General features: G+C 39.6%; 1 protein-coding gene and 1 long non-coding RNA gene across 3 annotated transcripts in view; one reads left to right on the top strand and one right to left on the bottom strand.

Moving 5' to 3' along the window:
• Nucleotides 1–9,757, top strand: part of LOC118015712 — a 156,241-nt gene extending 146,484 nt beyond the window's left edge. Inside the window, exon 8 of the long non-coding RNA XR_004680687.1 lies at nt 8,207–9,757. This is a non-coding gene — a long non-coding RNA (uncharacterized LOC118015712). The remainder of the gene's footprint in view (nt 1–8,206) is intronic.
• The window catches only part of BBOX1 (gamma-butyrobetaine hydroxylase 1), a 62,061-nt gene extending 49,794 nt beyond the window's left edge, over nt 1–12,267 (bottom strand). The window contains exons 1-2 of one of the 2 annotated variants that reach the window (XM_035012470.1): nt 9,822–12,267; nt 1,441–1,694 (exon numbers count right to left, since the gene is read on the bottom strand). In XM_035012470.1, coding sequence (XP_034868361.1) covers nt 1,441–1,659 — 219 coding nt within the window. In that variant the 5' untranslated portion in view covers nt 1,660–1,694; nt 9,822–12,267. Of the gene's footprint in view, nt 1–1,440; nt 1,923–9,821 lie in introns of those variants that run through there. The other variant, XM_035012471.1, reaches the window with a different exon arrangement.
• Between the last annotated feature and the right edge of the window lie 4,795 nt (nt 12,268–17,062).

The following is a 17,062-nucleotide window of genomic DNA, read 5'->3' as shown; positions in this document are numbered from 1 at the left end:
ATATGTATAGTATGCGTCTATGTACTTTGGTTTATTATTGCTTTTTGTTTTGTTTTGTTTTTTGGTTTTGGGGTTTTTTAAAGATTTTATTTATTTATTTGATAGAGAGAGACACAGCAAGAGAGGGAATACAAGCAGGGGGAGTGGGAGAGGGAGAAGCAGGCTCCCTGCTGAGCAAGGAGCCCGATGTGGGACTTGATCCCAGGACCCTGGGACCATGACCTGAGCCGAAGGCAGACGCTTAACAACTGAGCCACCCAGGCGCCCATAGTATTGCTCTGTTTTTGAATGTCAATCTAAGATATTCAGGGGATCCAATTAGCCCTTAGTCTTTTATTTTTATTTTATCTTATTTTCACTTATGTACTCACAGGCATAGAATACACTTTTGGAAAACAAGAAAACTGAAGGCCAAGGGTGGTCTGAGGTCCCTTAAATATCACACAAGAAATAAAAGCTGGCTAGATCGGAAGTTCTTTTCTTGTTCTATGTCCTCTAAACCTGTTGTTTCCAAACTTTCTGTGATGACTTAAATTCAGGTATCACTGGATTTAGTATTCCTTCCAAGAGGATCAGAACTAGGAATGATGATGATGAGACAGATGGTCATCATAATAAGTAACAATGACAGCAGCACTTGGAGTGCATCCTGTGTAACGAGCACAGCAGACATAACTCATCTAGTCCTCATACAAGTCTAGAAAGTAGGTACTGCTGGTATTCATGTTTTTCAAGTGAGGGACGTAAGAGTGAATAACAGTTCTAAGGTCACCACAGCTCGCAAGCCATGAACCCTGGGAGTAAAGTCCTTGAGTCCTGGTGAAGACAAGAAGGGGGGAGAGCCATGACCTCGCTGGTCACACTTGCTCTTCTGATAACTATCCTAGTGAATCTGGAAGAGAGAAACGCAGGCTGGTGGCCGCATCCAGTTTGTAGTTTTGAGAGCTATGTTTTTGGGAATCCTAGAACAAGCCTTGCATTTGACTAAAAATACATTAATCAATACACGTTTCTGAGTGCTCACCACATGCCAGACACCATGTTGAACATTTTACCCATATTATCTCACTGAATCCTCACGTCATCTCTACGAACAAGTTCTATTAGTATCCCTATTTTACAGGTGAGTAAACTGAGGCCCAGAAGCATTCTTTTTATTATAGAAATCACCTGTGTCTTCAAGGCTGTCCACGTACTGAAGGAATAATGAGCAATACTGCAATTTTTCTTCAAAATAGAAGTAATAAAAATAGCAGTAACAATAACAGAAGCTCCCACTCACTGAGCATGCTTACTTTGCACCAAGCCACGAAGCACATGTGCTTCCAGATGTAGCTATACATACGATCAAATGAAAAGTAATTCATTGTGTAAGTTATCGGAGACCAGCCCCTTCATTGAACTTGGGAGAGAAAGGAGAGATCATTGAGAGCGGGTTACCTTTTTTCTGTCAAACGTCAAGCTTTTAATACCGATGTTCACATCAAGAGCTTCGATGAGAAGTTTCCGCGCTTTTGCAGAATCCAGGTAGCAATCGGAGCACGGGCAATTGTCTCTCAGCCATACAGCTGGGTAGAGAGACTCTGAGCCGTCATGCCAGAAGATCTGCATCAAATGAGCCCCATCCAGCACCACTGCATTTTGGATGGCACAGTGCATGTTGCCGGTCCTCGCAGGGAAATCTTGTCAGCTACCTGCTATGACAAATCCTGGTTGAAAGGAATCTCAGGCAGATCAAGTCTGAACTTGACTTCTAAGCCTGTGAACAATCCAAGTGGACTCTGGCTCCTGCCGTTCGCTCGACTGCCAGAGTTTGAGGTTTGCCTATCAGCACTGGGACCTTTGTTCTGGTGAGAGTATTTCATATGCTGTAAATAGAAACACGGTGACTAAAAGTAAATAAGATAAACATGCTGAATCAGGATCCGGATGAAAAGAATTCTTTGTTTTTTTCCAGAAATTTTAGATAACGAGTTCAGAACCAATGACATGGGCACTTTATAATTATGTTGGCATAAAAGCTCTGAAAGTTTTTTAAGGGAGAAAAATGCTCCACAAATTGAAAGTATCACTAACGATAGCTGTGCTATTTTAACTGACATCCAGCTGCATGTGCCTTTTGGGAAAAAAATGTTTTTATGGCACTAAATTAGTAACTTGTTCTACTGAGGGAAATTTTAATGCAATTTATTTATTTTAAGAGGTACTATAATCCAGTACATTGTGCTATTTCTATTCTATCATTTACTTTTTTACTGATACAATTCATTTTCTAAATGCCGTATAAAAGTTCCCAGGCTCTGCAAGCTTCCCATTCTTGTCTTGCTTGATTTGTTCTCTGGGATTTTCTGTTTATTAAAACAGAAAATAGTTATCTATTAAGAGTGTGCCTCGATATTGTGGTTCATTTAATTTAAACCTTCACTGAGTATTTTCATGAACCTTCACCTTACTTAGGAATAATGAATTCTTTTTATTAAGAAACACACCATGGGCGCCTGGGTGGCTCAGTTGGTTAAGCGACTGCCTTCGGCTCAGGTCATGATCCTGGAGTCCCGGAATCGAGTCCCGCATCGGGCTCCCTGCTCGGTGGGGAGTCTGCTTCTCCCTCTGACCCTCCTCCCTCTCATGCTCTCTGTCTCTCATTCTCTCTCTCAAATAAATAAATAAAATCTTTAAAAAAAAAAGAAACACACCAAATTTTGAGGGCATGAAGTATTTATAAGAAAGGAAATCAAGTGAAAAGAGAAGCACAAGGTATTACAGACTGAACACCTCAGTGTTGATTATGATTCCATTAATGACTACATGGGGGGGGTCTTCTGAAATTGTGTCAATGTTCTAAATCTCACTTTTTTCATGTATAGTTTGCCAGGACTCTAAACTTAGATTGAAGAAATAGAACTTAGCTGGAAACTGTAGAATTTATGTGGAAGAAGTAGAACTTCTTCTTTTTTTTTTTTAGAAGTAGAACTTCTTAACCTGTTCCATGTAATGATTAGCTCATTAACAGAAGGTGACATGTGATGATAGAAACAAGACCTCACTGTCTTGGGATGAAGGGGAGGGACGCACACGTGTGCACGTGCACACATACATATGCGCCCACACACACACACACACACAGTGACTGCTAAACAAATTCCTTCTGTGAATTAGGCACTGCAGTAGACACTGGAGGGTTCAATGACAAGCAGGACAAAGCAGCTCCCTGTCTTCCTTGAACTTACAGACAGGAAGACTTTATGTACCATTAACATCACTTTCAAAAATACTTTACACTACATTAAAATAAAACAACTTTTAGGTGATTGTTTTACATATACTTCCTCAAATCATTAACTTGGATTATTTAGTGAGGTTATGAAGCCGGGCCAAGACAAGAAAAGATTGCTTTCTCCAGTTAGCTCAACCACACTGAAGTTACCTAATGATAAAAGAGAAACACAGTTCACAGGGCTTCATGGTGATGCCTACTCAGGAACTCTCATCCATTTTTTTTTTCTTAATAATTTATATAGAAACAGGGCAGCACTACTATTTAGAAAAATCATCGGAAATATTATTAGTTCAAACTTGGGTGTTTACCTCATAGATTTCGACTAAGAGGCCCTCAGAAAGTTCAAACATAAGTTTCAATGAGGAATGGTAGAGTGCTTAATTTTCCTGATGGGAGAAGGGGAAGCTGGCAGGTTTTTTCTATGTGTGGTTTCAGAGGACAGTGATGATTCCAGTAAATATAGAATAATCTAACCAGATCCTTAAATAACATGGTACACAAGGGCAAAAAGGAGAACTGTAGTAACTCTTTATCTAAGTCAGGGTTGACACATATTTCCTATAAAAGGGCAGACGGTATATATTTTTGGCTTTCCAGGCTATCTAGAGTCCCTAGCACATATTCTTTTTAATTTTTTAAAAATTTTTGTAAGAATGTAAAAAGTAGTCTTACCTCACAGGCTGGAGAAAGCAGGCTGAAGGCCATACTCAGCCCATAGGCAAGAATTTGCTGTCCTTGACCGAGTGATATAAGGCATGCTTTTATTACAGTGGTAGACAATCATACTTAAATACAGAAAATAGTTCTCTTCATTTCTCCTTATATATAAAGTTAAACCTATTCAAATAATACTAAGCATCTTCTTTTTGCCTGAAATGCTGTATCAGAAAGTTCAGATTTCACCATGAAGCTCCAGAGTTCAAGAAAAAAGTGAGATAATTATGAAAGTAAACAAGAAAATAAGGCAGGGAACAAATAGCACTGAGAGTTGTCTGAGAAGTTCCAGGACACCTGCTTAGAGAGGATGACAGGATGTGATCAATGCTTCTGAATGCATATGAATTCCTTGTTCCTATAGTTAGCCATATGGAGATGTGGATATGTTTACCAGACATGAAGCTATAACAAGTCTTCTTAGTACAAAGCTATGTTTTTTCAGTGGGTGGCAAGCAGATGAGAGATAGAAAAAGTTCTGGTTTCATAGCAAATAAATATCAACATGGATAATGGGGAGTCCACAGGAAAAATAGAAGCAGGAAAAAAAAAAATACATGCATGTATCCTAATATGTTTTTCTTGTTATTTATTCGTTTTGGTACTTAACCTGATCTATTTATAAACTGATGGATTATTCACTTGCTAAAATAACTTGCCAAGAATCAAAGGCAAAAGATACCTCAGAATATCAACACACACAAAATAAATATATGTAGCTTTCAAGCTCACCCTCTTTATATTGAGAACATAGCTACGTGTTGGGGGGGCGGTCGGGGGGAGGGCAGAGAGAGAAGGAAAGGGATAGAATCTCAAGCAGGCTCCACCCCCAGTGCAGAGCCAGATGTGGGGCTCAATCCCACAACCCTGAGATCACGACCTGAGCCAAAATCAAGAGTCAGGACACTTAACCCACTGAGTCACCCAGGTGCCCCAACATAGCTACCATTTAAAATACATTTGACATATTGGCCCTGATCTGATTTCAAAATGGTATAGGATGTATTTATCCCACTGTAATAGTCCTTCAGATAGAATGAACTAAAATCATGTGTCTCCTTCATTCCCTCTCTTCTCTAAATCTACTCCATTTTTCAGCCTATTCTTTATAATATGTGATCTCTTGATTCTGTACCTTTCAGGATGCATGGTTACTTTCCAGTTTTAAATGTCCTTCAAAATGTGAGACTTCAAATTATACAATATAGCACAGATGTAACATTTCTAATATAAGGAAAAGAGAAATTAGTACCTTAATGAGGAAAGAAGTTTTTTAATTTTTAATTTTTTTTTTTACCTTGAGAGTTTGGAAGAATAGTGGTAACTGTTTATAGGATCTTAAGAAAGAATAACTAGTTTGGTTGTACAATAAGAATATTGGTTTTAATTATATTGCTGGTAAGATTACAGTATTAGTAATAACAGTAAAAGTTTACATTTACCAAATGTCTTCTTCATGCCAATCATATACTAAGTGCTTGACATACAATAACTCATGGAATCTTCATCACAACCCAATGAAAAATGTACTGCAATTACCTGAATAAACAGCAGAAGAAAGAGGCTAGGGAATATCAGCATACAGATGGTAGCAGAATCCATCTTAAGGTCTCCAAGGGAGTAAGACAATTAAAAAAATAAATTCTTTTCATTTATTTTTATCATCAAAATTCCATGAGTGTCGGTGTATATTTCAGACTCCACTCATTTTTTTTTAAAGGTTTTATTTATTTATTTGACATAGAGAAAGAGCACAAGTAGGCAGAGCAGCAGACAGAGGAAGAGGTAGAAGCAGGCTCTCCGCTGATCAGGGAGCCCAATGTGGGGCTTGATCCCAGAACTCTGGGATTCTGACCCGAGTCGAAGGCAGACGCTTAACTGACTGAGCCACCCAGGCGTCCCTCCACTCATTTTCTATAATGGGTTCATTAATGGGTTTGAAAAGGTTTTGGTTGAAAGGATTTTTATAAAACTTGAAACTTGATACATTGATTCTAAGTGAACACATTTTTTCCACTATAATACACATTGTCCCTCTACTTAAAGATGGCACTGTGCCCATATCCCACTTACTGTTAAAGTGATCACCCCTTATAGACATCTGTACCAGCCAACAACAATTACATTCCAACCTGCCATCCGAAGCTTTCCATTTCTCTCTCTTTTCTTTTTTTCTTTCTTTTTTCTATCTAACATGTTTAAACTGGAAAGGAAAAACCACACTTCCAGATATAGGGGAACCTGACTCTTCCCCCCCCCTCCCCCCAAGCCTGCAGCCTGCTTGGCCGAATGGAGATCCTGGGGAGGGTATTTCAAGAGAGGAGGTGCTTTCGGGACCAGAGGCTGATGGGAGCTGCCCGAGGCACCGGGAGAATGTGGAAGAACTGGAAAGACTTGGCTGAAGTTAAATTGTTTGGGTATCTATGAAGGAGCTTGTCAGGTCATTTCTATTCTTCACAATCCCTTTCTCAGTTTATGACAAAATGTGATTGGTAATCCAAACAAAAACAGAGAGAAATGGGAATATGGTTTCCCTCTTTAACTCATCTTGTTTTACTTAAAGCTCTATTGGGGCAAATGTGAGGAACATTCAAAAAGAAAGGAAGATCAAGGATCATCAGCATTTCAAGGCAAATTCTTTCTACAAGTTTGTAGGCTTGTACATAAGTGTGATTTGTTGAAATCCGTTTTTCCATTTAGCCCATGTGACCTGTTAAAATTGAGCCCTGTTGAAGCATCATAGACTTGTAGCTATTAGATAAACTGTTTCTTTGAAGAAGAGAAAAAAAGAGAAAAAGAAAAAAGTAGTATTCCTAGCTCTCTCTATATAGCTTCTCTATATATTATATATAATAAATATATATCTCTATGTATTATATATCTTTTATATATAATATATAATAAATAAATAAATAAATATATATTCATAGATATATGAATATATTTTACCAGTGGGTCCTCTTTGCTAAATTAAAGGGCACCTATAAAACAAAAATGTTTATTTATTTTAGGACTTAATTATTATTTGACTTCTTACAATTATAATTTGGTTTATGAAATATCAGATTGGTTTGGGTGGGAGGGAGTAGATTTGCTTGTCCTGGAAAACAAATCTTGGATTAAGGGGATTTCAATCTGATAGGACAGATTTCTTTTAATTTAATCCCATCACTTAGGGGGGTGGTGTGTGTATATTCCTCCCTAACTGACTCACCATATTTTTCCCCTTCAGAGTTATGGAAGTTTATTTGGGACTCTTGTTTGGCACAACTAAATGGTCTGTTTTAGAGATTATTCTACTTCAGCAATGGGTGTGGTTTTGTCTTTTTAAAAATTTTATAAATTCAGGTTCTTTCAGCTGGTTTTCTCTAGCACTGTTTAGAAACTCAAGAAAGTAGCTCTGAAAGTTATTTCATGCATTGATCTTGGAAATAAAAGAATTTAGAACTAGAACTCTCAGAGCCTGAAAGAAACAACTCATGATATCACTGGGCTCAGTGCCCTCATCTGATATGCAAGGATAATGGAAGCTCAGAGATGCTGGGTGTGATTTGTCCAAGCCCGCAATGCTGGCTGGTGGGAGAGGTACTCCAAACCTAGGTTTGCCAGTGCACTGTGCACATAAAAAGTAAACATTTCCTAGTTCTAATAAAAGAGAGTGCAAAATTTCCTCAAACACTAATTAATTATACTAATTTGTACAATGGGTTTTGGATAGTATTCTCAGGAAGTTGATGTAGAAGCTCCACAGTTACTATACATAAAATTTAAATCGATGGAAATTAATAATATACATCAGAGAAGGCTGATTCATCTACTAGATTACTGACCCCTAAAACAAAAGGCTATAATTTTTGACTGTTTTTTTTTTTTTTTGTAAGAGAAGGAAAGAACAGAGTGGACTCATGTTATCAAATGTCAGTATCTGTTAATTTCCATCTTCTCTTCCTTAGGTTAAGTCATCAGACCTGCTATGATCAGATATCAGGATTCGCTAGTGTGTCTGTCCTCCTGCTTCTAGGTGGTAGGATCAGAAAATGATCACAATGCAAGAAACATGCAAATTGTATGGGAATGTGTGTGTGTGGTGTATGTATAAAATCATTTATTTAGCACTTACTATGTTCTGGCCCTCTGCTAATGCTTTTGATTATATTAATTATTGAATTCTCCAGAAACACTGGGTTCAGTGCTATCACTTCTATTTTACAGGTGACCTTGAGTTTGGACAGGTAAAGTAACTGACTTGAAAGCAGAGGAAATAGGAACCCCACCACTACACCAAACTACATCATGGAGAACCTGTGGCTGAATAATTTCCCAGGCAATAATTTTAATTTACCAAAAATGTACTATTAAAATAGTAGCCAAATCTCAAGTTTGTTGGTCATTAGTTGACCTCACCATCCGACATTTCATCACTGGAAGAAGAAGACAGGAAGTTTTCCAGACATTACACCATAAAGGCTTAGGAAGTATTACTATTCTTTTATATATCAACCTTTAAATCATAAAACTCAACTCATTTCCATTTGGTAAGGTAAAGGTTGACCAGACTGTATTTGAGTGTCCGAACGTTAGTATCATTTGAATACATGCACACTCCACTCATTACACCTGCTACTTAAGGGCCTTCAACTTAGAGTCTGTGGTTTTTAATTTTTTTTATCTTGATTTAGTAAGTGGCTGAGCTACTTAATAATTCATGAATATACTCCTGTGGATAATGAATTCTATAAAGCCATTAGAAAAAACAGTCTCCATTCTCTTGAGTAGGTTTACCATTCTGCCTGCTACTTGTTTAAAGTATCAAATTTTGTGTAAACACTTCCTTCCTAAATTATAAACAAGAAATTTTTTTTTTTAAGATTTTATTTATTTATTTGAGAGAGAGAGAATGAGAGAGAGCACATGAGAGGGGGGAGGGGCAGAGGAGAAGCAGACTCCCTGCCGAACAGGGAGCCCGATGTGGGACTCGATCCTGGGACTCCAGGATCATGACCTGAGCCGAAGGCAGTCGCTTAACCAACTGAGCCACCCAGGCGCCCCTAAACAAGAAAAATTTTTATAAAAAGCTTCACTCTGGTAGAATTACCACATTCAGATAGAAACTCCTATATCAAAGTATAATGTAATTATACTTTACATATTATATATATATTATATACATAATACATTATACCATACATGTAATGCAGCATACTGGGTCTATATTTTAAGATTTCTGAATCATTGAACCAGGACATATATTTGTTATGAGAAATCCTATGTTTTATAATAAAATCAATTCAAAATATCTGTCATGTCTCTTCTTGAGCTACATTTGGGGAACAACTGAAAGCACACACAAAGGTCAGTCTTAATTGACCAGTATTCTAGAGAAGCATGTTCCATTAGTTTTTGGACTTAACAAAGGGCCAAGGTATAATATGCAGTCCCTGTCTTTGGGCTGGCTGTGGATTATTCAGTGACTGTTTCCAAATCTAGCCAGAACCCTCCCTTTTCCACCACCCAGTCTGCTTTTGAGACAGTATTCTCTCTGTCCCCTCTGTAGGTTTTCTGGATCAGCGTAGGGACTGTAAAGTAACTTGACTACTAGACTAAGCCAAACATAATTGGGAAAGGAAAGCTGCCAAGAAGCAATCAGATCCACTGCATTCCAAAATCAAGCCATTCCAAATGCCTGATGGACCATCCCCTTCGCAGCCCACATGGCTGTGAGACATATGTGCCTGGATTTCCAATTAGATGTCCGCCCCCCCCCCCCCCGCCCCCAATCCACAGACCTGAAGCTCTTCAAATAAGGCAAAGTTGAGCTCAGTCCTACCTGTTCTCAGATGTGCTTTAGGCGCCAAACCATGCAAAATTTACCAAGGAAAGAAAACAGTCAGCTTTGATCCTCAACGTCCTTTGGGGCGGGAGCCTTCTGGTAACTGGCACATCCCAGTTGATCTGCCCGCAGTTTCCTACATCTGACATGTGATGTAGCACTATTACTTGGGAGCCTTTCTTTCTGCTCCTGGCAGCTCCACAGAAGCCCTGCCCCCAAACACAGCTGAGGTTTGCCAATGAGGAAGGATGTCCCAATCTGAAGGTGTAGCAACTCCTGAAGGGAACTTGGAGGTAGAAAGAGAAAGAGAGAGAGAGGTGGTGGGGAGGGAGAGAGAGACAGGGAAGAATGGAAGGACAGAAGGAAGGGAAAGGAAAAGGAAAGAGTTTTTATGGCATGGAGGAGAAACAGAAAGAGAAAAGACTTGATATCATATTAGTGCCTGAAGCCACAAAACCCCAGGGCTCGGTGCAAAGCATTGCCTTAGTTCAGTCTTTCCTGGTAGAAGGAAGAGCAGTTCTCACCTGTCTGTTCTTCTGACCCTGAGTCAGCAGCAGCAACGGAAGCCAGTGAAGGAGACTTCTGTCTCACCTGTTCACAGTGACAGTCCTTTTACTGTCAAACTCACTTGGAGAAAAGACATTGAGATGCGCAGTTCACAGGGAGGAGCCACCAGCTCCCACCTCAGCAGAGGTGAGGTGGTATTTGCTTGCCCATAGAATATTCCATTTGAGCCTTTCTGAAGGGAGCTTGACTCTTTCTGGGGCTGGGAGGAAGGTTGGGATGGGTCTCTTTCAGCCTGATTGCCCTCCTTTCTTGGCAGCTTTGGCTGAAATGAACAGTAGCTGCCAGAGAACATGGGGCTTTTCTGAAGGCACCTGGTTGCCCAGTGACTTGACTCACAATTACACAGGCCTGAGGACAACAAAAGGGAAAGGCCGGAGTGGGCGGGAGGCCAGGGACCCAAAGCCTGGCTGCCAGGCATTCAGATGGAGAGTGCCCAGTGCAGGGGGAGGGCTGGTGGACAAGTCTCAAGTCCTAGTTCCTAACAGGGTGGGGGCTTCCACTAAAAGAAAGTCTGCATGTGGGAACTGAGGTCCAGGAGAGAGCTGCATGAGCCCTCTGCCCTCCTTCCTCAAAACCACCCTTCCCAAAAGACACTGAAGCAGCCTCAGCCTGCAACTTGTTGCTTCTTGCCTGAAGGATTCTCACAGCTGTGAGACAGACAGGCAGCAACAAAAGAGCTAACCCTGGAGAAAGAAAATGCAGCCCAACTCTCCCATGGCCTCTGCTGTGGGTTCTTGCCCAGGACAACTCCCACTCCCCAAACTGCAGCGTCCCCTCCCTCCATGATGCCCTGTCATCTCCTTTCACAGTAAAATCTAAATGGTGTCTCTTCATTTGTGGTCCCCTCCCCCATCTCCCTTCTTCCTTTCCCCAAGTCCCCAGGTCAAATTACTGACACCCAGCGTCCAGTGAAAATAACAGCAGGTTTTGTTTCCCAAGGACAGGAGGAGGGTATGTGCATGTGAGGTGCCCTCATACACGTTGCCAGCATTTTAAAGCCCACGGTAACTGAGGCTATAGGTGTGCCAGAAACAATCAGTTAATTATATTCTAAACATTTAGATGACATCATAGAAATATATTCAACTAATTTTTATTTCACACTTTGTGCTTTTGTAACCATCACTGGAGTAAATTAGGTAAATTCGGCTCCAGCTTTAAGAAAGTTGTTGAAAAAAAGTGTTGCACGTACATGACTTCTAACAGAAGAGTAAAACAAAACAAAACAAACAGACCTGTCAGTAATTCTAGATTTAAATTCTGCATTTAAAGAATGAATTCCCAGACTGAAAAATAACAACAAACAAACAAATCATACCCTTGACTGTGAGAAGCCTCTTTAAGATTAAAAAAAATAAATACATGAGCATTTCTCTGAGGGCTCTCTCCTATCTGTGTCAATCTTTCATAGTCTTCAGCTTGCTCTCACATATGGCTGTTTAGGGTACTATCCAGGAAGTAGCAAACCACAGCACTATTCTGGATTTTAGATGGAGAAAATGAGACCGCAGAGGTTCATGAACTACAGAAGGTAACCAAATGTGCAAGAAGTAGTATTGGGTCCAGAGCCAGAAATGTTGACACTTTGCCCATCTGTTTCTTTCTTTCTTTCTTTCTTTTTTTCAGATTTAAGAAACGTTTATTCTTAAAATTAAGTCCATGTTAAGTGCAGCGAATTGAACTTAAGTACAGTCAGTGTGTTACGCAGGAGAAACACAGAAATATATGATGAGCGAGCACCAACAAGAGCGGCTCTGGATTTCTTGAAAGCCTTCTTCAGTATTGCCCTAACAGAAAGAGTGGATGAGATTGAGCAAGACCCCACTCAGAGATTGGAAGGTTGGTGGTGTCTCTGGAGGAGGAAGCCTGGTGACTTCAGCAGTGGCACACGTACATCGTATTATATCTAACGTATGGTGATGCCCAGGGACTTCCTGGGTTTAAGAAGCTACTATAGATGGCAGGACTAGTTAGCCTCAGTGAAATCTAGGACTTATGGAAAAATTCTGCTGCTTACACAATTTCCTATTTTGAAGAAGGAAAAACAGTAGGATTTACAAAGAATATTTACCATATAAACAGTTGATATATAGCAGCATTCTTTTTGTTTAAATTTTAGTCATTTTCAAAAGGTTTAAGAAGTTCAAAAAAGACTGGGGGCACCTGGGTGGCTCAGTCAGTTAAGCGTCTGCCTTCAGCTCAGGTCATGATCCCAGGGTCCCTTCTCAGTGGAGAGCCTGCTTCTGTTTCTCCCTTTCCCTTTGCCCCTACCCCCAGGCCCCCTGCTCCTGTCCTTTCTCTCTCTTGCTCTGCACTCTCTCTCTCACCAATAAATAAATAAAATATTTTTTAAAAAGACTCTCTATATAATTTTATAAAAAGGAAACCAAAATGGCCCATAATCCCATTGTCCTCACATTATTAAGAAAAATATAGAAAGATTAAATGAAAAGTAAGTCTTTCTTCTCTTTCTTTTTTTTTTAAAGATTTTATTTATTATTTATTTGACAGAAAGAGAGATAGTGAGAGCAGGAACACAAGCAGGGGCAGTGGGAAGGGAGAAGCAGGCTTCCCGCTGAGCAGGGAGCCTGATGCAGGGCTTGATCCCAGGATACTGGAATCATGACCTGAGCTGAAGGCAGACGCTTAACAACTGAGCCACCCAGGCACCCCTTTCTTCTCCCTCTTTTGGGTTCTTTTTCCCAAATATAATTACTGTTCATATATATATATATATATTTTTTTTTTTTTTGGCCTATACTGAAGTATTTACTATACAAATGTGAAACCCGGCGCTGTGCTGGTAAACAATGAACAACCAGTTCTTGGTGCCCACATGGTCCTAATCCTCAAGTAAATAACGAGAAAGTGTTTTTATCACCCATGGTGACAGGTACCATGAGTAAGGAGCAAGCCCAGTCTGGAATTTGCAAAAGGATTCAGCCAGGTAGTTTACAAGGAACATTTGCATTGAGTGAGAAGCTGTCCTGAGTCTGTCCCATAACAAATACTGTGATGCTAAATAAATATTAGTAATCATTTTGCTACCTAAAATCAGTAGCTAGAAGATGGCGGAGGAGTAGGGGACCTTAGTTTCGTCTGGTCCCAGGAATTCAGCTAGATAGCTATCAAACCATTCTGAACACCTGAAAACTCAACTGGAGAACGAAGAAAAGAATAGCTGCAACTCTACAAATAGAAAAGTGACCACTTTCTGCAAGGTAGGACGTGCGGAGAAGTGAATCCAGGGCGATTCATGGGAGGATAAACCACAGGGGGAGGGAGCTTCTGTAAGCCAGTTACCAGAAAGTGATAGAACAGCAGAGCACAAAATCGAAACTTTTAGAAGTCTGTTCCAGTGAGAGACGCCCCTGCCTGAAAGGTGCTCAGGTGGTGATGTGGGGATGGAATCATAGGTGGGACAGTGTGGTCTCAGGATCCTCAGGGTCACAAGAAGCCTGGGGGTGCTTAAGTACAGCAGAGCTCCCAGGCATCAGAGTGGGGAGCCAGCTGCAAAGAGTGAGCCCAGGAGTGGGCTCTCAGCTCGGGGTTGCCATAAACTGTGATCCACGGCACAGTTGGGTGACTACTCTTTGAGCAGGGGCCCAACACAAGGCAGAACCAGTGAGACCTCCCCTTCCTCCCTAGGGAGGAGTGGTGCGGGAGCACACCACAGGAGTTTGCAGGGTTTGGAGACTCGAAACAGGATCGTGTGCCAGATATAGAAATGCTCGGTCACAGGCTGGGTGAACATGGAGTGTGGACAGAGACCAGGGAGACAGGAGTGATTGACTACTTGCACTGAAGAGTGGGGCCATGAGCTTTTGGCTCCTCCTGGGCCAGAGATTGGGAGGCCACCATCTTCATTCTCATCCTCTAAAGCTGTACAGAAAGCCTTCAGGGAACAAAAGCCACGTAGAGCAAACCGGAGGGGATTACTTAGCCTGGCCCCTGGCAAGGGCGGTGCAATTCCACCTGGGGCAAATACATTCGGGAATCAGTGCAACAGGCCCCTCCCTAAGAAGATCAGCAAGAACATCCAGCCAAGACCAAGTTTACCGATCAATGAGAATTGCAAAACTCCAGCACTAGGGGAATACAGCACTTGGAATTCATGGCTTTCCCCCCATGATTCTTTAGTCCTTCAACTTTAATTTTTTTTTAAATTTTTTCAACCAACTTTTTATCAACTCTTTTTAAAAATCTTTTTAAATGTTCATATACATTCTATCCCTTCATTGTATTTATTTTTGTTTTTGTATATATATAAGTTTTTCTTTCTTTACAATTTTGGGATGCAAAATCTAGTGTATGGCTCTGTTCTATTCACCTGTCTGATCATATTCTCTTTTTTGTTTTTTTATTCTGTTAGTCTTTTTTAATTTTCATCTTTAGAGTTATATTCTATCCTCTCAATGTATTTAATTTTATTTTTGTATATATAAGTTTTTCTTTCTTTACAATTTTGAGATGTAGTTTCTTCTAAGAAACTGACCAAAATACACTCAAGAGATAGTGTATTGATCTGTTCTATTGACCTGTCTGTTTATATCCCTTCCTTTTTGTTGTTGTTGTTATTTTATCTTTTGTTTTTTCTTGTCTTTTAATTTTCATTTTTACATTTGCAGTCTATCCTTTCATTGTATTCATTTTATTTTTGTGTATATATATATATATATATATATATATATATATATATATATTATAATTTTGGGATCTAGTCTTCTAAAAAACAGACCAGAATATGCACAGAATCCAGTGTGTTGCTCTATTCTGTTCACCTGTCTGATTATATTCTCTTTCTTCTTTTTTTTTTTTTTTTGGCTTTGGGTCCCTTCTGATTTGTTTAGTCCATATTTCTCTGGGGTCATTGTTGCCATTTTAGTATTTTGTTTTTGTTTTCTCATTCAACTATTCTTTTCTCGACAGAATGCCAAGATGGAAAAACTCACCTCAAAAAAGAGGATAAGAGGTAGTACTGACTGCCAGGGACCTAATCAATATGGACGTTAGTAAGATATTGGAACTAGAGTTCAAAATAACGATTATAAAGATACTAGCTGGGCTTGAAAAAAAGCTTAGAAGACACTAGAGAATCCCTTTCCGGAGTAATAAAAGAACTAAAATCTAACGAAGTTGAAATCAAAAAGGCTATTAATGAGATGCAATACAAAATAGAGGCTCTAACTTCTAGGATAAATGAGGCAGAAGAGAGGATTAGTGTTTTGAAGACCAAATGATGGAGAATAAAGAAGCTGAGGAAAAGAGAGATAAACAACTACTGGATCATGAGGGGAGAATTTGAGAGATCAGTGATACCATAAAGTGAAAAAATATTAGAATAATTGGGATCCCAGAAGAAGAGGAAAGAGAGAGGGGGACAGAAGGTATATTGGAACAAGTAATACTGTAGAACTTCCCTAATCTGGGGAAGGAAACAGGCATCAAAGTCCAGGAGGCACAGAGAACCCCCCTCAAAATCAATAAAAATAGGTCAACACCCCTACATATAATTTCAAATCTCAGAGACAAAAAGAAATCCTGAAAGCACCTTTGGACAAGAGGTCTGTAACCTACAAGGGTAGAAATATTAGACTGGCAGCAGACCTATCCACAGAGACCTGGCAGTCCAGAAAGGACTGGCATGATATATTCAGGGTGCTAAATGAGAAAAATATGCAGCCAAGAATACTTTGTCCAGCTAGAATGTCATTCAAAATGGAGTGATAAAAAGCTTCCAGGACAAACAGAAACTAAAAGAATTTGTGATCACCAAGCCAGCCCTACAAGAAATATTAAAAGGGATCCTCTAAGCAAAGAGAGAGCCCAAAAGTAACATAGACCAGAAAGGAACAGAGACAATATACAGAAATAGTCACTTTACAGGTAATACAATAGCACTAAATTCATATTTTTCAATAGTTACTCTGAATGTAAATGGGCTAAATGCCCCAATCAAAAGACACAGGGTATCAAGTTGGATAAAAAAGCAAGACCCATCAATATCCTGTCACAAGAGACTAATTTTAGACCCAAAGACACATCCAGATTTAAAGTGAGGGGGTGAGAAACCATTTATCATACTAATAGACATCAAAAGAAAGCTGGGATGGCAATCTGTATATCAGACAAATTAGATTTTAAACCAAGATTGTAATAAGAGATGAGGAAGGACACTCTATCATAATTAAAGGGTCTATCCAACAAGAAAATCTAACAATTGTAAATATTTATGCCCCTAACATGGGAGCAACCAATTATATAAGCCAAATAATAATAAAATTAAAGAAACACATAGATAATAATACAATAATAATAGGGTACTTTAACACCCCCCTCACTGCACTGGACAGATCATCTAAGCATAAGATCAACAAGGAAATAACGGCTTTGAGTGACAGACACACTGGACCAGATGGACTTCACAGGTATATTCAGAACATTCTATCCTAAAGCAACAGAATACACATTCTTCTCAAGTGCACATGGAATGTTCTCCAGAATAGATGACATACTGGGTCACAAATCAGATCTCAACTGGTACCAAAAGATTGGGATCATTCCTTGCATATTTTCAGACCACAGTGCTTTGAAACTGGAACTCAACTACAAGAAGAAATTTGGAAAGACTCAAATACGTGGAGGCAAAAGTGCATCCTACTAAAGAATGA

This window comes from Mirounga leonina, unplaced genomic scaffold (assembly GCF_011800145.1).
Source record: "Mirounga leonina isolate KUSES-001 unplaced genomic scaffold, KU_Mleo_1.0 Mir_166, whole genome shotgun sequence".
In the NCBI taxonomy this organism is placed as follows: domain Eukaryota; kingdom Metazoa; phylum Chordata; class Mammalia; order Carnivora; family Phocidae; genus Mirounga; species Mirounga leonina.
This window is presented reverse-complemented; position numbering and strand designations above follow the sequence as displayed.